General features: G+C 39.1%; 1 protein-coding gene across 2 annotated transcripts; it reads left to right on the forward strand.

Moving 5' to 3' along the window:
• The first annotated feature begins 1,630 nt into the window (after positions 1 to 1,630).
• ELF3 (E74 like ETS transcription factor 3) lies at positions 1,631 to 20,902 on the forward strand. Of its 2 annotated transcripts, none has more exons than XM_032219028.1 (9): positions 1,631 to 1,831; positions 12,875 to 13,045; positions 14,122 to 14,343; positions 15,108 to 15,185; positions 15,305 to 15,427; positions 15,973 to 16,065; positions 17,810 to 17,908; positions 18,462 to 18,657; positions 19,742 to 20,902. In XM_032219028.1, the coding sequence occupies exons 1-9, from the start codon at positions 1,786 to 1,788 to the stop codon at positions 19,851 to 19,853; spliced, it is 1,140 nt and encodes a 379-aa protein (XP_032074919.1). In that variant the 5' UTR covers positions 1,631 to 1,785; the 3' UTR covers positions 19,854 to 20,902. The 2 variants fall into 2 exon arrangements, with proteins under 2 accessions (XP_032074919.1, XP_032074920.1); XM_032219029.1 differs by lacking the exon at positions 1,631 to 1,831 and adding an exon at positions 11,227 to 11,317.
• Positions 20,903 to 21,811: the final 909 nt, after the last annotated feature.

Genomic DNA, 21,811 nt, shown 5'->3' on the forward strand with positions numbered 1-21,811 from the left:
CACTTTTTCAGGGGACAACTAGACATTTTTCTTTGACTTTTAGCTATACAATTTGGGATGAACACCCTTTGAATGGTGTGGGAGTAGGAATAGATTTCCAGAGAAAAAAAAATTCAAGACTATAGCAACCAGGAACACTACTCAGCTGACCCTGAGCACACAGATAAACCTCCAAGTGCTTCAATGACCCTCTAAAGGGATGCAAATGACCATTTGAAAAGGAATGAAAAGTTTGCCAAATCACCAAGATCAGAGCTCAACCCAACAACAGAAAAGAAAGAAAAAAATAAGAATATAGCAAGTAGCAATAGCACTTAGATTTACAGTATATACTGTTCCATTGTACTTTACAGCACTCTGGGTGGTTTACACTGTCAGCATATTGTCCCCAACAATCTGGTCCTCATTTTACCGACCTTGGAAGGATGGAAGGCTGAGTCAATCCTTGAGCCCCGTCAGGATTGAATTGCAGGCTGCAATACTGCATTCTAACCACTGTACCACCAGGGCTCATAAATAAAAAACTATATACTGTAAAAAAAGTGATTTTCCCTTCATCACAACAATTTTATTAATTCACCTCCTCTTAAGTGCAACAATAGTCAGCAAGATGACTGTTTCCTTCTCTCCCAGAGCTTTAAACCTGCAAGAAACCACCATCTTTAATTCTTCTTGCAAGGAGCAAATGTCTGGAGCACTTGTGAGCCATCTCAAGTCTTCTCCTTGCCTAAGAGGAATTACAAAGAGCTAGTATATTGACTGGCTCCTCAGTGAGCCATTTTAGGTTGCTGTTTCTTCCCCAGAAGTCCCCTCATTGCAATTCCTATTCACAGCAGAATCTCCTGATTTTTCTCCAAGCGATGGGCGGAAAAGCCAAACAAATTTTGCACATCTTGAGGCTGCCACAGCATATTGATGAAATAAAGGGGGGGAAAAATCATACTTTAATGCTTGTGAAGCTGAGGATGTTTTGGGAACAAGGTCATCCTAAGTGTTGTTAGCACATGATTATGCTGCAGTTCAATCCAAGTGGAGACAGGGACTATGTGAAGCTTCGTTATTTTCAAGTGCATTCGATTAAGGGATTTAATCTATAATTGTTAACTGCTGTAGATGCTGTTTATGATTTATAGACATTAATGTTTTTATCTAATATCAAACAATTAACTTGCTTTAAAGAGTGCAGTCTCATGTCCTCCAAAAGGTTGGGAATACAACCGTCTTCCATTATGGTCTGGCTGGCTACAAATAATGGAATTTTTACCCAACTCATCTGGAAACTTAGTTAGTATAATAAGGTAAAAATAGAAGAATAAAATCATATCCCATCACCCATTAAAATATTTTTGCAAGAGCATATTCAGAATTTGCTTTAATGTCAGTTGTTCCATTGTTTTGCAGATATTGGACCAACCATTTCCCATTTTAACTAGAGGAACTATAGATTAGAAGGGTAGGCTCTAAAATAAATCTTATTTATTTCCTTCCTCACTACCACTCCCTCCACCCAGCTCTGCCATGAACTGGTGACCACACGATGGAGCAGGCCATGTGCCTCTTGCGGTTTTCCTCTAGTCTCTGCAGTTCTTTCGTAGTTGCGACCACAACTACCTATGGGGTGAGGCAGGAAATTACCTCCCTTGTGTGACTGAGCAAAGCCTGAACTAATTTCCCAGTAGCTGCATTTGTTTCTATTTAATTTTAGTTCTTTGCAGTTTATAAAGAGGTTTGTCTTGAAAAGGGTCAGACGCCATCTGCCAGCTACTACAACCATTGGCAGACAAAATGGAAGGAGCGAGAACTCCCCAGGGAGAAGAAGACAGATTCCCGGGTAAGAAGAAACAATTGTATCCAAACCTCATTCCTTAACCATGTATGCTAAAACCTCTCTTTCAAGGCAGCTATCAACAATCATTTACCCTGACATTAAGCTGCCAGGGAGCTGCAATCATCTATGCATTGGTTCAATATTTGTTTCCCATTAGTATGCTATCCCTTCACATGACTTTTATCTCTCAGGGCGTCTCTACTACGGGAAGCTGCCTTGGCAACAGATTGGAGGCTTCATTAAAGGGCAGCAAATTGTTATTTGATTTGTCAATATTATATTTTTCCTGCCAAATAGGGAAAACCTATTTGTGGATAGGTTCATCACCCAAAAAAACTCCATCCATTGCCAAAAGAACTTGGCTGACTTGGCTACTATGATAGTACTGTGTTAGGCAGCAAAATTTTGGAGGTCTTTGGAAGGTTGCTTGCTCTCTCTCCCTCTCTCCCTCCCCCCCTCTTCCTCCCCCCCTCTCTCGGTTATGCATGCAGATAGGGAAAGAATCCTAAGAGCTCATGTGGCATTTTGTTTTAATTATGGTTTATTTAAAAGCTGTATCGGCTGTATATTTTCCCAACAGGTTAAACCATAAAATATTTTTCATAAGTCACAGTGACTGGTACAGTGACAGTACAAAAGATGTATCATTATGGCTTGGTCTCTGTATGTATATGTTTCCCAGACCTAGGAATTTTCAGTCACGCCAAACCTGGTTAAAAATGGCCTTTTTATATATCCATTGTTCTGTTCAATGTGTGAGAACACAAAATGGACATTTCCTGTTTTTTCTTTATTGTACAGAAGGTGGCAGTAGATGCTTTCAAAGTAGATGGTCTTCCTTTTTTCTTTTCTTTTTTTTCCTGTGGGTCTGAAGACTAATATACTGAAGTGAAAGTAGTATTTTTGGTCAGTTCCAAAATATTGAAATTTAAATGCTAAACATTTCAGACTTTAGAGACAAGGATTATCTGTCACTTCCTTCTTTAATGTGCCCATACAGTAGTCAGTGTTAAGTATGGCATTGTGACTCTCAGAAATGGGACTTTTAACATGCAGATATTTGAAGCTTACCGGCCCCTGTGAAAAATCGGCCTTCTTAAATCCTCAAGTCCTCGGATCCTTAAATATGCCTGTAAGTAAATTTTGAGAACAGAAAACCTTGGGCTTTAAAAAAACAACAAAGACAAAAATAGGGCTACTGGAACAAAGCTGGGTACATTTCAGTGTATTTCACAACTATATGTCTTGCAAGAATCACTAAGGACATTATGAAAGACTAAAAATCATTCTAGCATGACCACTGTGATGAAAGGGTGTTGATTTGCCATATCCCATGGTACAAAAATACATGGCAAAAAGTGAACATATGACTCCACCATTTCATTGCTTGTTCTTCTAATACAAGAAGCAATAGAGTGATATAGGCTAGTTTTCTTGCAATACAAAAATACAATCAGAGCAACAATATCTGTTGTTTTATTTATTTATAAAATGTATTGTTGCCCATCGTACCACAGGGTAACTCTGGGCGGCTTACAATTATACACACCCAGAGTAATGTTTATTTGTTAGTGATGAGCCGACCGAAAACAAAAATTTAGATATTTAAATTAAGTGGTAATAAGCTAGAAGGCACACTAGATACTAACAAACAAGAATGATTAATCGAAGTAAGATTCTGAAGTAGGGAAGCATGTAGGATGCCCAGCCATAGTCCTGGTTTTGGCCTGTACACTTTTTTTTCCCTTTTATAATTCTGCATAAGTGATCCAAATCTGCCTTGTCATATCAGAGTTGAAAGGCAGCTTGTCTTCTGATGTGGTAATTCAGGTTCTGTCTGCAGGTATGATTTGTTTTGACTTATCTGACTGATGTAATTTAATAAAAATGTTGAGAATCACTTAGTTCAGTGAGCCTATGGAACTGTTAAGTGTACAAAATAAACACATTGCTTGATTTTGCAATTGGACTTCGGTGCCAACTTGTAAAAAAAATCCAAGTCTTCATCAACAAGGATTGACAAGATATTTGATATGAGTTCTGAGTCAAGAATGTTGCTTTGCAGATTCTCCCATAACAGATGATCCAGTGTAACTCCATAGAAGATAGATAGATGATGATGATAGATAGATAGATGATAGATAGATAGATAGATAGATAGATAGATGATAGATAGATAGATAGATAGATAGATAGATAGATAGATAGATAGATAGATAGATAGATAGATAGATAGTATTTATTCCTATAAAGCTGGGCTCATCAATGGCAGCTTCAAAAACAATAACAAAAGTGAATCTGCTGTGTCTGTGTAATTATGCAAATATCATACTTTTGATTTCAGGAAAAAAAAAACCTAGTATATTTCATTATAATCCTCCCAGTTTACAAAACATTTTTCTCTGAAACAGGTTCTACTGATTTACAACTATCTTGAAATTGCTATTTGGTTTTAATATCATAGTTTTTAGTTAGCTCTATTTTGAATGTGCAAAATATTTCAAACACCATACGTTCTTGAACTATAGCTGTTGACAGATCCAGCAATTTTAAAGTGAGGAATGCTGGGCTTTGTAGCAAAGCACTTTCAGGAAGACCAGAGGTTCTACATAATAGTGTAATTTGGTCATCCATGTTGAATAAAGAACTTCCATGTCATAAGAGTGTACATTTGAAAAGGTTTAATGAGAAAACAATCAGATTTCTGTGCCGTTACTCATGTTATTCACAGCCTAAAATAGAGAAGTGTCATATTTATGCAGAAAAATCTCTTTGTAGGGCCACTTATGAATCTGAAAGAGTACAACTACAGTAATTGCAACAGGAAGCTAGTTCCTGTTTTGAAAAAGTTTGCATTGGATTTCTGCAGAAGTTCACAGAACTGCAAAAATTGATTCCACAGCCAAAGATGGCAGCTGTACTTGAAAATAAATGGAAAAATACATCATCACATGCCTGGTTACCAAGACTCATAGCATTTTACGTTTGTCTTTCCTTGCAGCTTTTTACAAATTAAGCATCATGTGCTGGTTTGACTGGGATCATGCAAGTTAGAAATTTAATAAACACATTTCTACAATATAACATACTCTCCACCCTAAGAAATAGGGAAGAATTGTGTTTTTAATATATTCTCAGTATACTCTGATTGCTAGTCGATCTTAAGCGAAACATTAAAATATTTCTGCACTATTTGTAACAATTCCAGAATTGACTGGCAAACCCATTTTTAAACTCTATCCATAACACTGGCCTTGCCTTATTCCCAGGTTATGATTTATGCAGCAAATCCTGCCATTCTCTGTATCCAACACAGCCAACTGAAAACAAAGGAAAGCTAAGAGATTCAAGACAACTTACCCTGATGCCAGGGTATTCCTGCTTTCTTTTTTAGCTTGTTTAAATTTATCTTTATTATTTTTATAAATAACGCAGGGTGACAAACATTCCTAATATTCTAATATAACATCAACCCTATGAAATGACTTGGGTTGAGAGACAGTAACTGGTGAAAAGTTACCTAGCTGGATTTGATGCCTAAGGCAGAACTAGAATTCATAGTTCCCTGGTTTCTAACCTGGTGCCTTAACCACTAGCCAAAACTGGCGCTCTGAAACAAAGACTGGGCCCTTCTAAGATTTAGTAGTGTGTAAAGGTTTATACTAAAGTCAAAGAAGGCCTTAGTGTAAAGTAGGCCAACCACCAATGAGCGCAAGGCCTACTTGAACTGGTGTCCCTGTTTCCCAGCACAGGCCATGGTTAGGGCAAAGAATTCTAAAACAGCAGCCATCATAAATCAGGATGTAGGCAGCCTCATGGCAATTTAATTTTTAAAAAAAATATAATTGTATTATTATTTTTTTAAGTATAAAAACTAACAGAAACTATTATAGAATAAAACAGTGTTTCTCAACCTTGGAGACTTTAAGTTCTGGGAGTTGAAGTCCACAGGACTTAAAGTCGCCAAGGTTGAGAAACACTGGAATAAAGTAAAGAAGGGGGGGGGGGGCGGGAGAGACAGAAAAGAAGAAATAAGCCAAAAATAAAAAAAACAAAGTTCCATCCCTTTTTTTCCCCCAATTGTTCGTCTATCAGTTCCAAAAGGAAAACCTCTGGTTTTAATTTTTTATATTAATCTTTAAAATCTCAGTTATTGTATGTGTTTGAATCCAGAACTTTTTGGCTTTTTTACATATCCAACAGGCATGATGAAATGTTCCTAGAACACGATCACATTTCCAACTCCTTTTGGACAATGTTTGACAATTTATTATGAGATGCAGGGGTGGGTTCCTGCCAGTTCTAACCTCTTCTATAGAAGAGGTTCCACAAATCTACAGTGCTGTTTAGAACCGGTTCCAGCTCCCCCCCCCACCCCGTCTGCACATCATCAAGATGAAGAGCAAGAAGAGGAATTCTGGGAGTTGTCAAGTTTGAACACCCCCGGGGTTTTTTTTCTAAAGGTTTAGGAGTGCAAGGGTCTTGTAACTTGACAGCTTTAAGACTTGCGTGCTTCAAATGCCAGAGTTTCTGAGCCAACATTTTGGTTGCTAAGCAAGAGCGTTGTTAAGTGAGTTTCACTACATTTCACAAGTTGGCCATGCCCACCAGTCACATGGCTGGCAAGCCACTCCCACCCGGTCACATGGCCGGCAAGTCACTGCCATAAAGCAGGCCACACCTACAGAAGAGGTTCTAAAAAAAATTGAAATCCACCACTGATGCCTTTAATAATTTGACATTGAAATGGTTTGGGGGTAAATAAAAAATATCCACACAAAGAGAGATGTACTTCATAAAGTGTTGGCTTATAATGAGGCATATCACTGAGCAACTGTTCTCAATTTATACTAAGAATGTTTTCAGAGCCATTTTTAAACCAAATATGTCTTGTTGATCTCACTTCTTTATGTTTACTAATTGTCTATAATAACAAATTATTCAAAAGCATTTTCAATGTTTCATAAGCAGAAGCATAGCACTTATTTAAAAGCAGCCACATCTTCAGGCATTTTTCAAGCAAACCTAAAAAGATGCCTCTGCTTTAAGGAAATCACTCATTAAAGTTATTGTAGAATTTAAAAACCAGAGCATCTTTTTCAAGCTTCCGGATAGGCCTGAAAAAGTCAGGTACTTTAATGACCTCTTGCACTCAGGTTCTGCTATACCTCCTCATCATGGTAGGAGGAGCGTGTTCCTGGAAGAGATGAATAAAATGCATACAAGAGTAGATGCTCCCAGCAGGGTCACCTAAGGTGCAAAGGAAATCCCACCTGCCCAGTTAAAGCAAAAAGACACATTTTTTTCAGGACCAGCTGGAAGTGGATGATTATTTGAGTGATAATAGCCAAAGCATCATTTCATACTGCTCAGGAGAAAGCAGTGGTAAACTATATTTTACCAAGAAGACTACCTGGATAGGCAGTATAAAGCGATTGATGATACAGTGCTAAATTATGGGCCACTCAGTTTGAGTGGCATTCAGCATGCTATTAAAAAAGAACTGAGGAGTTGTGTACTGATCATGTTTAGGATGTGGTTAGATAAAGGCCTTCACAACATCTAGTTGCTGATTTTGCCATGGAGGAAAAGAAAACGAGAGGCTGCAAACACAGAATTACAGTAGGGAGATAGAACCTAAGAAGCATCAATATGGAAAAACTCAACACAGTGAAAGGTGAAATGAATTGAATACAGATTGATATCTTAGGCATCGGCAAATTGAGATGGCCTGGAATTGGACACTTCCATTCAGAAGGTCACAGTGGAACATGAAAACGAAGAACAGCACACTTTCATACTCAGAAACGATATAGCAAAGGTATATTGGTAACCTTTTGGTAAAGGTAAACTTTGTTACAATGCAGTTAATGACCAAATAATTTAGATCTGACTTTTGCAGCCAACTATTTAATATGATGGTAACTCAAATTTATACTCTAATCACTGGTGCCCAGGAAAAGGAAGTTGACAATTTTTATGGTCAAGTTCAATCTGAAATTGCTGAAACATGCAAGCAATATGTAGGCAAGGACATAGGTGGATTGCTTTCCTTGCCAAGAAAGCAGAAGATGAAGTTAACAGTTTCTGCAAATCCAAAGATTTCTTCATTACTAATAAAATCTTCCACCAGCCAAAATTAGGTTTATATTGTATGCATGGATATTACTAGATCATAAGTCCTTGACTTACAACAGTTTGTTTAGTAAATATTTGAAGTTACAACAGCACTGAAAAAAGGGACTTATGACCATTTTTCATGCTTATGACCATTGCAACATCCCCATGGTCATGTGATCAAATCCAGATGCTTGGCAACTGGCTCATATTTATGCCGGTGGCAGTGGCCCGGGGTCATGTGATCACCTTTTGCAACCTTCTGACAAGCGAAGTCAATAGGGAAGCCAGATTCACTGAACAACTGTTATTAACAACTACAGTGATTCATTTAATAACTATAGTAAGAAATGTTGTAAAATGGGGCCAAACCCATTTAACAACTATCTCACTTAGCAACGTAAATTTGAAGTTCAACTGTGCTTGTACGTCAAGGGCTATCTGTATTTAGTATAAAAGATATTAAGCCCTTCCACTCACCCATGTGATTCTTTTGACTCAATCATCATGACTTCTAGACTAAGTCAAGAGGTCAAGCTTTTCCCCTTATGACTTTAAACTATCTAGGTCAGGAGTGTCCAAACTTGGGAACTTTAAGACTTGTGGACTAGTCTTAAAGTTCCCAAGTTTTGTCATAAGTCTTAAAGTTCCCAAGTTTGGACACCCCTGATCTAGGTGATTAATGTTTGCTTACTATATGGAGTTGCCAAAGTCCCACATCCCACCAGGTTATCCCACCATAACCGACTGGTGATCCAGTCGTGAGGTTAAACGTGATAGAGAAGTTAACATCTTCTTGCCTTTAATCCAAAGGAACTGCCTAGGGATCAGCAGAGATATAGATCTGTTTCACTTATCACTTTTGTTAAGAAGAATGTTTTTGTTAAGAATCACATGGAAGAGCTGCCCTGTGTGACCTGTTGCCTGCGCAGTGGCACCAGAGCACTGGGGCAACCCTCTTGCCAAGCAACATTCTCCGCTTGACGTCAATAGGGTGTGGCGTGTGCATTGCCAGTCGCTCAGCCAGCTAGGCAAGTTGGTGGGCTGTCTCAGTTTCCACCAAACCATAGCTGCTATGAATGCAGAGTTTGCCCATTAATACCAGCTTTCGGTGACAAGACGTTTATCTAGTTTACCACAATCTCACACAGCTGTGAGACAAGTCCATGTACAAAGAGAATTAATCCCCTGAAATTCAGTGAAGTTGTGGCTGTTTTTACAAGGAATGCTTAACTGCCTTTTGCCCGTCTCTAACTTGTTGGGTCAATTTGAAATCTCCACGGATTAGAACGTGCTTTTGTTGATTTCAAAAAACTTCTCCCACATTTCCTAGCCTGACTGTATAAGGCAGTATGGGCTAAAAACTTCCTTATGTCACTTGGAAAAAACATTCTGCAGTCTTGCCTGTGATGACAGAAGGGGGCAGTGGTACAGCAAAGAATAAGCACCAAGTTACTCTCCCAGCTACGTATGTCTATATCTTCCTATATCTATGGGGTAAGCTGGGTTGAATCAGGGAAAAAACCCCTCACATTTAATCCTATTTCCTGTTTCCAACCATGTAGGGGGTAGGCTAATCTGCCTGGGAAATCCATAAACCTCACCTCTATTTGGTTTTCGATGGCGTAGATAGCTCAAATAAAATCTTCCTTAAGTTGACCTTGCTACCTGATGACTTCATAGACATATCCAATCATTTTGCGGACAATAATGTAGAAGTGCTTTGAAACTCCTTCTCTTTAGGACATTTTGTTCACCTCCACAGTCTTCTGTTCAAACACTAACTAGATCCAATCCTGCTTAGTTCAAAGCAGATAAAAAGTGATTTCATTTGGAATAAACTCTGTGCTGCAATATATTATAATGCCACAGCAGTTGCTTTTATATATGTTACAACTAATTACACAAACCTATCTCTCTGGATTTTGCCTCTTCATGCAGATATTTGATTTATCTCCTACAGTGGCACAAATGTCTTCCATACTTGCCTTTTTCTTCTTGAACAATAGGGGGGGGGGGATATAGGGGTTAGAAATCCAGCATGAAATCAATCCAGACTTTTGACAACATTCATTAGGAAGTAAGACCTCTTGGAGTCATTGGCACTTGCAATCTCATTAAATAATCATAACATTATTATGGACACAGTAGCTCAGTGGCTAAGACCCTGAGCTTGTTGATCAGAAAAGTCGGCAGTTGGGCGGTTCGAATCCCTAGTGCCGGGTTATGGAGTGAGCTCTCATTACTTGTCCTAGCTTCTGCCAACCTAGCAGATCCAAAGCAGGTAAAAATGCAAGTAGAAAAAATAGGAACCACCTTTGGTGGGAAGATAACAGTGTTCTGTGCACCTTTGGCGTTTAGTCATGCTGGCCACATGACCACGGAGATGTCTTTGGACAGCGCTGGCTCTTTGCCTTTGAAATGGAGATGAGCACCGCCCCCTAGAGTCGGGAACAACTAGCACATATGTGTCAGGGGAACCTTTACCTTAAGGGTATATATGCCACTAATTGCATAGGAATGGGACTTAGTTTCAACTTACTGAAACCCCATTATTCCCATTAAATAGCATGCCCTAATTCTATATATAGCTAACATAAAATCAGTTTAATCATATTCCATTGGAATTATTTCCAGGTACATGTACTTATAATTGCATCCTTGACACTGACAAAATATTGTTGTGTCCCTAACCAAAAAGCTAGATTTGTTATGGAAAGCAGCACACCAGAGGACATAAGTGTTGCTTGGTGTGCTGGAAAAACTTTGACTTCAGCATTTGACTGCGAGGGATTCTTACACAGGAGAGAGTAGCCTTGTGAGCCATATTCATCTATGAATTTGGCCATTCCTGATCTATAATGGTGTGTCTGTCACCTTCAAACCCTATCTGATACCCTCCACCGGAATGACAGCACGTAGCTGCCCCTATCAAACCATTTATATAGCTCTATTCTTAGCAGGGCAGGGGAAAAGCAGGGTGGTTTACTGCTTTGATGAGCAAACAAACACAAGAGATAGGAAAGGTAGAAAAAACATCGTGCTGAGTGAAACTGGCATAGGCCCTGTCCAGGACTTCTCTGGTAATGATTAAACTATCTGCCCAGATTTCCCGGCAAGGTAGGCTGGCATTGACCCAGGTGGCACAATATGCAAATTCCCTAGGCGGGAGTTGAGTACCTGTGCTTGGAATTCCCCTAGAGGCGGAGATCATGTTACAGGAGAGGCGCCCTATAAAGGCCCAGCGATGGGGAGGGGCTGAGTTATACTCAGGAGGGGATCACAAATACCAGGGCACAGGTGAGCAGGAGCAACTGAACACTCTCTTAACCGACTACTGTGTGGATTAAACGCTGCTGCAGCACCTGCCTGGTAGGTACAAAAGGAAGATGGTTATATTCGTTTTGTGGGTGAGCAGAAGGATGGATGTAGAATAGCTGTGTCTGCTCGGTATTCAACTCCGTTCTTGTTCAGCAGCATCTGAAGTGCATTTTATTTAGTTCCTTATTTGATGCCTGCATAGAGCCCTGTTCTAGTCCACAAGCTTCAGAAAAGATACTGAGGGCATGATCAGTTCATGAGCTTAGCAATGTATTTGATTATCTGGCGGTGGAACCAACATGACTGATCAAAGAAGCTTTTTTCCTGCTCCAGACAGTCAGTTTTTTCTGTTTCTATGGACTCAGATGATGCTTTCAGGCAAAGGTTACCCCCTGCCCCCCCCCCCCCCCCCCCGCATCATCAGCCTCTCTTGATTCCTGGAAATGTATAGGGAGGGGGAGTAGAATTTGAACCTTTGCCTGGTAATCCTCCTATGTTTTGCCACTGGTTTTTTGGGGGGTGGGAGGAGAGTGAACAACAATGATGGAATAGCTGCACAATGTCTTTGGATGGTTAGGTTGAGAAGCATCCAGAAAAATATCTAGTGGTTTAGTGTTATATCATCAAGCAATTTGCAATTTTCTGGCAAAGGAAGGATAGGTTGTGGCTAGTTTCTCTGGCAATTTTCTTCTATACTTGATATATTTTCAATTTTGCTCTATGGCTCTAAAGGAATAGAGCTCCCATCTGACCTGGAACTCTTGAAGACTATAAGCACGATGAAAAGTGGGGGAGGGATTAGCAAGTGATAAATGATAATGCCTGAAAAGTTTAATTTGAAGTGAGTGAAGTTCAAGAAATAATTCATTTCGGAGAAATCAGAACCTTTTCTCAGATAAATGGAGAATTATTTAAATTGGATAAGAGGATTGTTGAATGTAGGCTGTCTGATAACAAAACAGGTAGCATGCTTAGAGGTTATTTCTCATGTAATGTGTGCTAAACATTCACACACACATACACAGTTCATATTATTAAAGAACTTTTGAAGTGATAATTGTCTTCCCGCCCCTCTTTTATGTTGTTGCTCTATTAGCCAAATCTAAGGAATGGGATGGAAATGGGATGGAATGCAAGTGAAAAGTTATTTCTGTGGCTTCTCCAAGGGAAAAAATAAGTTAAAACACTGGTAAAATGAGAGTTGCGATATATTTGGATTTGTTGACAGACCTCTTTGTCTAGAACCTCTTTGTCCTCCTGTGAGAAGGCTTCCTTTTGGATATTTCTGGAAAGATCCTGCCCATTAGGATAGCTGTTCAGTACTTGGTGATTTCTAAAATTGCTTGATTAGAAGTTCCACTCATTTGGAATGCAGTGTGATGGGCCTTGTGGCGGATCTTATCTAGGGGGCATTAGTTTGGGTGAGACAATGCAAGGGCTTGAAAGATTGCAGAAAATATGAAGAAGAACTAGGAGCCAGGAGTTTCCATTGCAAAACAAATATATGCAAAATGTTAAAAGAAGAAAAAATGCAGGTGATTCATGCTCCCCCATGCTTATTGTGTTCTCCCCTTTGGTCCAAATCTAACAGTTTCAATTTTCTGACAGAAAATTCCATGGCGGGATCTTGTGAAATCAGCAACCTCATCTCTAATTATTTCAGTGCCATGTACCAGCCAGAGGAGGCCCCACCAGACCCTGATCTACTAACCCACCTTGTTGAAGATGACAACATATCACTTGTTCTAAATAACGCAAACATGGCAACTGAGACAACAGGTAGCTGTCCTTAATCTGATGGGTGCGCAAGGCAAATAGGCAACTGAATAAAATTAAAAAGAGGGCATCTTATATCTAGAATGGATTTTGGAATTCTATTTTATTAGCCTTGGAGCCTAAGTTTCTGTAGCCAATGGATTTCAATACTTGGGGAATTTGAATAAGTTCTTTAACCATTTCATTGCATACCGCTCTCAAAGGGTCATATTCTATGCAAATTATTATGATGAACTAGAGGCCACAGGTTGGGGAAGGTTAGTTTAAAACCTTGCAGAGTCAAAAGACCAGTTGTAATAGCTCTATATAGGTAGTCCTCTACTTACAACCACAATTAAGCCCAAAACTTCTGATGCTAAGTGAGACATTTGTTAAGGGAGTTTTGCCCCATTTTGCAACCTTTCTTTCTTCAGTTGTTAAGTGAATCATCGCAGTTGATAAGTTAGTAACCTGTTTGTTAAGTGAATCTGGCTTCCCCATTGATTTTGCTTGTCAGAAGGTCGCAAAAGGGACACAGCAACTGTCATAATTATGAACCAGTTGCCAAGCACCTGAATTTTGATCATAGAGATGCTGCAAAGGTCATAATTGAAAAACGGTCATAAGTCACTTTTTCCAGTGCTGTTGTGAACTTTGAACGGTCACTCAATGAACTTTTGTAAGTCGAGGATTGCCTATACTGCTTTTCCTACCTGTGAAAAGCTATACACGCAGCCTTGTGTAACTCAAGGGCCACTGGAGCACTGAGCAGCGCCACCAATACTGTGGTTGTTGATTGTGTACAGTATTCTAATGGAGGCATGGGTGGCTGCACAGAGTGCTGAGAAGTTGCTGCCCTAAATGACCTCATTCCAGCTAGGAGGGGCATGTTCAGAGATAAGGGAACAGGTGACAGGTGTACGTGTTAACCCAACCACAGTGACTAAGCAAGATAAATCCTGTGCGTAAATGAACTGGCCGCACCCTGTTTAGCTCAGGCAGCAGAGTTCCAAGGGCTGGGCTGGCACTAACAAAGCAATCACCTGCTCAACTAAACCCACTCTTCTCCCCCTCCTCCCCTCCTGCCTCTCCTTTCTCAGGCAAACCAACATGGTTTGGTGAGATGCCACACAGCTGGAGCAGGTCTCAGGTGCTGGAGTGGATCAGCTATCATGTGGAGAAGAACAAGTATGATGCCAGTGCCATAGATTTCTCTTGCTGCAACATGGACGGCTACACCCTTTGCCAATACACACGGGATCAGCTGGGACTTATCTTTGGGCCCCTTGGGGATGAGTTATACGACCGCTTGCATGAGACTGGTACGTGTTGGTGTCCCCCTCTCCTTTCAAGGCAGACATGCATTGGGATTCCTCTCCTCTACTCCCCACTTTATGAGGCAGAAATGTAAAAATTGAGAAAACGAGGTGGGTTGTTAAGGGTAAAACTAAATGCCAATGTCCATGCCTCACTGTAAATTAAGATTTGCTGAATTATGGGTTCCTAACACATGACTGAACATCACTTTAAGCCATAAACCATTTTTTACAAAACATAACAAATCTCATAATGGATTAGTGTCCTATATTAAACCAATCTATTTCCCTGAAGCAAGATATTCTTTAGGAAGGGAAGAGGCTGTGAATGTACTCTGGACTAATAGCGATTGCTACCTTTTCTTATTGGCTTCATCCTGGTGTCTGGCCCCATCCCCATCCTTAGATTTATAGTATACAATGAAACCTTTTTAAATGATATTCATAGCAGGAGAGAGGGAAAGCTCAGGTGCTAAATGAAGTGACCGCAGGTTGTATTACTACAAAGGCAACACATTACAATGAAAAGTGAAACAGTCCAGAAAGCAGACATTAGTCATCTACAAGAATAGAGTGCCTGGTACGTGTCCCCAATTAATCATTATTTATCAGGAGGAAATCTAAATTTCCAGAAAAAACAGTGCCCCTACTTTATTTAACTTCCCTATAACGAAAACAATGCAACTCTTAGTTTATCTAAGAAGCACTTGGTTTATAATTAAGAAATAACGTATTTTTCTTTCCCACACCCTTTTTTTGGTCTGTTTTAGATGAACTTGGCTGGATCATGTCAGTGCTGAGGCCTGATGATTTATCCCAGGAGGCCCTTCTGGAATCCGGTACTTTAGGTGAGAAGATAACAAATGGCTGCTCTGTCCTGCAATGGTTCCCTGTTATATCTGTTTGTTTACATCTGGTTTTATGAATGTGATTAACCCTCAATTTTTTTCTCTCTCACTCTTTTTAGAATTGGGCAACTCATGCAGTCAGGACTATCTGGAGGAAATGAAATTAGCAACCATTTTTTCACAGCCAGATCTTGGCTACATCTCTGGAGCCATGTCACCAGACAGCTCCGCATCTCTAGCAGGTACTGTATGTTCCCCAAATTGCTGGTGTCCTTTGCCTCCTGCAGGGTGTAGCTTAGTTGCCAAGGTGGTAATCACTTACCTTCCCTACTGTTTTGGAAATGTGAGCACACATATCCATGCATGTGCTCCGCCTTCTGCGCATGTGCTTTGCCTTTAAAAAGGGCCTATATGGGATGCTGTAGCGCTGGGATGGGTGGGCGGGCTACCCACGATTTCTGCTATGGGTTCAGGCGAACCAGTCAGAACCTGCATGATACTACCTCTGCTTAGCTGTCACAGGAAGCCTTTTAGCTCTAATAGATCCAACTTCCCATCAAATTTACTCATATAAAGAGATTGCAATTTGTTAATGATTTTATTTATGAGGAGGGATATTTGTACCTAATATCAGAAATATCTAAGTTCTAGAAGCGGGCTAATAGTAAAAATAAGTCTTTTGAGTAAATAAATAAATCCTCAGGATTCAGAACATTTGACAATCATGCTTGATTTCCAGAGCTAGTATCTAGAGTAGAGATTTCAATTTCTTTTCCTTTCTCCCCAGGGACAATGTCTCAGAGCCCTCAATCTCAGGACTCCGGTGGAAGTGATCTAGATCTTGATCCCATAGACATAAAGCACTGCATTTTTTCTGATGGTGAGTTAAGATTCAAGCTGATCAACAGGATTTCAGATATGCTTGAAATGAATACTTTCGTTGCTAGCTATTTTGCCAGTAGAATGGCTAGCATCTTCAAAGACAGAGAGGAAGAAGACAAAAGGGCAGGAAGAATAGACAATAGAGGATGAAAACAAATAAAAACAGAAGAAACATGAAGAGAAAAAATGAATAGAATCATAGATGTCCGATAGATTAATTCCATAAAATGTTAGAGCTGAATATCAGTGCAAAGTAATAGAGTAATCTACACATATGCAGAGTCTATTCTTTCATTATTGTGTGAACAGAAATAACATACCATTGCTATATTTAGATATGAGAATAAATAAATCCTTATAAATTTTGAGCACTAAGCATTTAAAATCAAAATCAAATTCTGAATATTCCAGAAATATTATCTTATAATACAAACCCCCTTCAACTAGTCAACAGCAGCAGTAGTCTGTAGTTTTGGGAAATTACTACTACAATACAATCAGGAGACCAAATCAAATGCCAGTGACACTGCTAAAGGAAAAAGGGTCAGAAGCAATGCAATGAGATGTCACATACATAAATAGAATTGACTTCGAAAATCCAAACAGACAATAATTGTTCTGCACTTCAAATGCAACTACATATAACTTATTTGTATCTTTCTCCTATCCCAGCCCCTTTCTTTTAAAATAAAAAGAAGTTATTGAAGGCTGTAGTTCTAAGGATCGGAATAAGGGCTACTTGTTTTGTTTTGTTTTTATACTTAGAATGAGGCATTGGTGGCCCTTTTTTCCTTGGAGAAAAACAATATGGAGGCCCATAGCTTGCCCCCTTGGGATGGAGAATGGTGATTTAATTTTCAATGGGGAACTTGCCAAAAGGAGGGGGGAAATATAATTTCCTCATTTGTAACCTGTGAAACATCAAAGACTACAGCTTTTTATGGAAGGTTTCTGTTTTAAGAGAAAGTTAACACACAATTGCTTTCTAGTTGTTCTCATGTTGTCCCTTCCAACTCTGTTCTGTTATAGTTTAATCAAAGTAGGAGAGCAATTGGTCTAGAGAAAGGGGGGGGTCCAAACTTGGGAATTTTAAGACTTGTGGACTTCAGCTCCCAGAATTCCCCAGCCGGCTGATTGAGTGCTTTCTGATTTTGGAGGATTCTATTGCAATTCCATTTTAAAGAAATGTAGAGTAGTTTTTGTTTTTTTTAAAGCACAAAAACGTAACCAAAATCCTTCCTGTCAGTTAAATAGAATAGAATAATGGAAACCATGAGGTAATGAGACTTGTCCCCTATTCTTAGATTACCTGGATGGAAAATGTTGGTTTAGAAACAGATGGTGGCCATAACCAGATGATGAATGAAAACAGCACCCCTTTTAAATGTATGGCCATCATCTTAACTTTTAAAAAACTCCCCCCCCCCCAATTGCTCCTGTCTAGAAATAAGCTCTGTTTACATTGTAGCTGAGATGTTGACTGTGCATAAATGTACACATTCTATTTACCCAAGGGTAAACAAACCACTTGGCCAGGATGTTATAATGGGGTAAGGGATCAGGACCTGATCTCTCAAATTTATGTTGGGAATAGATTCTGGCTCTGGTTTGTCATACTGTCTTCTAGGAAACATGCTTGAACTTTCAAGTTCACATATGGTAGTTAAAGGAATGTAAAATATTGGGGCAAAAAGTTTTCAAGTGCGTCTTTTTTTTCTGCCCCTCTACATGGCACTGTGCAGATTATAAGAAAGAAGATCTCAAGAAAAGGAAAAGGGGGCGACCACGGAAGATTAGCAAGGACAGCAGAGACTGCCTGGAGACTAAAAAGAACAAACACTGTAAGTGGATATCGTACAATATATGGGTTCATGATATCTGGCTAGTGAATGCAACCCAAATTTGTCCATGCATTTCTTGCTCAGATTCTATGCTGTTTGGTGCAGTAAGAAGATGATATTTAAAATCTTGTTATCTTGCTTGACTTACATACGTTGGCCTGCTAATTTCAAGTTCTGAGGCAACTCACTTATTTGGTCCTTTAAGATAGATGCAGAAATATAATAGCTTTACTGGTGATAGTATGCTTGCCAGATATGCCAGAGTGGGACAGGGAATTTAAACACTGATCAACTGCACAATGCTTGAATTATGTCATTTTGTATTATAGTTCCTTGTCTTCTAAACAAATTAAAAGCACCTCAGTTGTCTGATTACCTTTTGTCTCCTTGGAGGTATAGAGGTTTCTCAGATACACATTTTACATTTTCTTATGCAGTTATTCCATAGCCCTAGTGCATAATCTTTTGTGCCCAGTTTGGAAACCTTTTCCACTTGCAGTGTCATTTGGACAGACAAATGATTTACCTGTCTTGCTTTCTTTTTCATAACCAGCACCAAGAGGAATCCACCTGTGGGAATTTATTCGGGACATCCTAATTCATCCCGAGCTGAATGAGGGTTTGCTGAAGTGGGAAGACCGTCGAGAAGGCATTTTCAAATTCCTGAGATCAGAGGCTGTAGCCCAGCTCTGGGGACAAAAGAAAAAAAATACTAGCATGACCTACGAGAAACTCAGCCGGGCCATGAGGTATCTATCATTATTATTTTTTACATACTGAACAATAATCTTCATAATTGCAAAAAGGTCATATCACTCTGCAGCAGACATATTAATTATTTTAAAAGATTAAAAGAGAATCACAAGAAATTAAAAGCAAACAATTTCCTAAAACTTAAAGATCAATAGCTCATTAACTATTTTGTTAAAATAGTCCTCAACATACAAACCCCAATTGAGCCCTAAATTTCTGCTGCTAAGTGAGACAGATCTTAAGTGAATTTTCCTCCCATTTTATGACTTTAGTTGTTAAATGAATCACTGCAGTTGTTAAGTTGGTAACATAGTTGTTAAGTGAATTTGGCGCCTCCAGTGATTTTGCTTGTCAGAAGAGCCCAAAAGGTGATCACATGATCCAAGGACATTGCAAGTGTCATAAATATGAATCAGTGGCCAAGCATCTGGATTTTAATCTCATGATCATGAGAATATTGCAAGAGTCATAAGTATGAAAAAACGGTTGTAAGTCACTTTTTTTCGGTGACATCGTAACTTTAAATGATCATTAAATGAACTGTTGTAAATGGAGGACTACCAAATGGTTTGCCTGAGGAAAAAAACATCAACAAAGTTGACAAAAATAAGCACTGCAATTCTTAGTAAGGGGATAGAATGAAGAGGTAACAGGGTGAAGATATGAGCAGATGCTGTTGTGATGGGACTCCCTTAGATTATAGCTATTCAGATCCTCAGAATGGAGTGGAAAGCTACATCTTAGATCAGCTGAGCATATCTATTACCTTTTTTAAAAAAATAAACCCAAACTTTGGGGAAAGGGACAGAAATCCAGATCCTATGTTCTCTGCTGGTGTAATTACAGCACTGTCCCAGTCACTTACCCCTCCCCAGCCAAAACTAAACAAAATAAAAGCCTGGTCACCAAAAATTGCAATTTACGCAATAATAAATTGCAAGCATTTGTATTATGGAAATCTGACTCAAATCTTCATTTGTCATGAAACATTTAAAAATGTTTGGCCTTGATTTTGGGGGGCTGGGGTTGGGCTTCATCCTCGAGGCTCTTTTTAAAAGTCTTTACTATCTCTTGTCTCAGGTATTACTACAAACGGGAAATTCTGGAACGTGTGGACGGCCGGAGACTTGTGTACAAGTTTGGGAAAAACTCCAGTGGTTGGAAGGAGGAAGAGGTGCAAGACCAGAGCTAAACAGCTATAAGAGCCTCACGTGGACTTGAAGCTGGCCCACTCTTACTTGGAGGCCCACCTCTGAGGACAATGGATTGGCCCGGCCCAGAACTATTAAACTGCTGTCTGAAGCAGTGTGTTAAAACTCCAGCCCTACATGGGGCAAAGTGTGTATGCTGGCTCCCAGAAGGGAGTTCAGCCAATTACAGCTGATATTTTGGCTCAAGTAGGTTATTGTGAACCGTTATTATTTTGTTGCAATGGGAATTTGGCAGCCTCCAACTCTGAATTAGGATTACAATGCCTTCGGCTGTCTAAGACTGTGCGCAAAGCTCACTGAGGCAGAAGGAACATGGTGTTCTTGGCTATTCCCGGAGGGCCATTCCCAAAACATCAAGTAATCTGCAGATTGAAGGTGAATGCTGTGGTCAGCTATTTGTGGGAAACTGAGACACTGTTCTGACACTGTTCTACCATAACCCAGGAATGCTGATAAGACTGATAAGACACTTTGGAGGGCCAGGTGGACATGTAGCTTCCCATCCAACAACTGACTGTTTACCAGCAAATGCTCCTGTTTAACAGGCAGAAAATTGGCAACAGTAAACCTGAGATTATTATGGATTTCACATCAATCCAAAGAGCAAGGTTTAGTCGTCACAGATCTGACTCTTCTCCAGCTGATTGAGTACATGTTGGTCTAGAAAGGAAGAACATTTTCCCTAGAAAGTGCTACAACTTTCTTTATGAATAGCTTCTTCTTGCTCTTAATTTATATGTTATATATATATATATGTATATGTTTATATAATGTACATAGATATCTATTTTTTTCATAACTAAGTTTGTGTGATTGTATTAGGAAGCCCTGGGCTTTTTTTTCAAAAACTGATGATTATTGTTGCTAATATTCAGCTGGGCTGAACAAATAAAAATAATCTTTATTTTGAAATCAAAAAGAGTTTGTAAGATGTTTGCATCAGTTCACTGATGTCCCCAGGAGAGCCCTGTGTGATGTACAGGCCTCCTGCTTTTTAATAACAATTAACCAATAAATCATTGGTTTTTAATTCTTGTGTGCTGCTTGATAATTGATATATGTGCATCACCAGGGGGAGCAGTGATGAACTGAGGTTGGATTTTTCTTGGGATAGAGAATAGAAAGGAAAGGAAAAACTATTCTTTTTACTATTGACAGTTTAAAAAGATGTCCATTTAAGGATTCTTTATTTGTTTGGATAGCCTAGATTATCCTTTCTTAACCTGAGGAAGTTTCATCAAATATAAACAATGATCAATTTACTTGGGATCTATCAGCATTGTAGTCCAACATAGCTGGAAGGCATCACTTTGAGAAAAGTTAGTTCTGTAAAGAGAGACATTCATATTGCAATAATTAAGTTTTGCTTTCTGAATAAAGTTTACAATAGGGTAAACAATTCAGGTTCCATTAAATTTCAGTTTGCTTTCCAATGACCTAATTCTTTTCCCCAGTGTCACAACAAGCAGTATTGATATCCCATTCATAAACAATATGAAAAGATTCTTCTGTACGGGACAAATCTTTAGCCCTCTTCTAAAATTATATCCAAAGAGACTTTTTGATATATAACAATATAAGTTAGCTATACAGAACTTGGCACACAGAAGCTTCCAGGTGCAGTTATTATTCTTTCTAGTTAAAAGGGCAAACAAACTTTCTGAAGAGATGTTGTCCATCAAAACAGAGAAACTGTGGTTCCATATAAAGGAGCTTTATATGCTCTTCATTAGAATAAAAATGTAGCTGCCCTAAGACTGGGCTATGGGTGAAGTCATCCTCATTTTAAAAAATCCATTTTGGATTAAAATAATATTCCTCTTTCATAGAATATAAAGCAATCTACCCAAACAATTTCTGTCTAAAAGCTAAATGGTCTTTTTGATTCCGTCTCTCTTCATAGTCTCTGACTAAAATCTCTCACAGTATTGAAGTAGAG

The sequence above is a fragment of the Thamnophis elegans genome, chromosome 5, assembly GCF_009769535.1.
Source record: "Thamnophis elegans isolate rThaEle1 chromosome 5, rThaEle1.pri, whole genome shotgun sequence".
Classification (NCBI taxonomy): domain Eukaryota; kingdom Metazoa; phylum Chordata; class Lepidosauria; order Squamata; family Colubridae; genus Thamnophis; species Thamnophis elegans.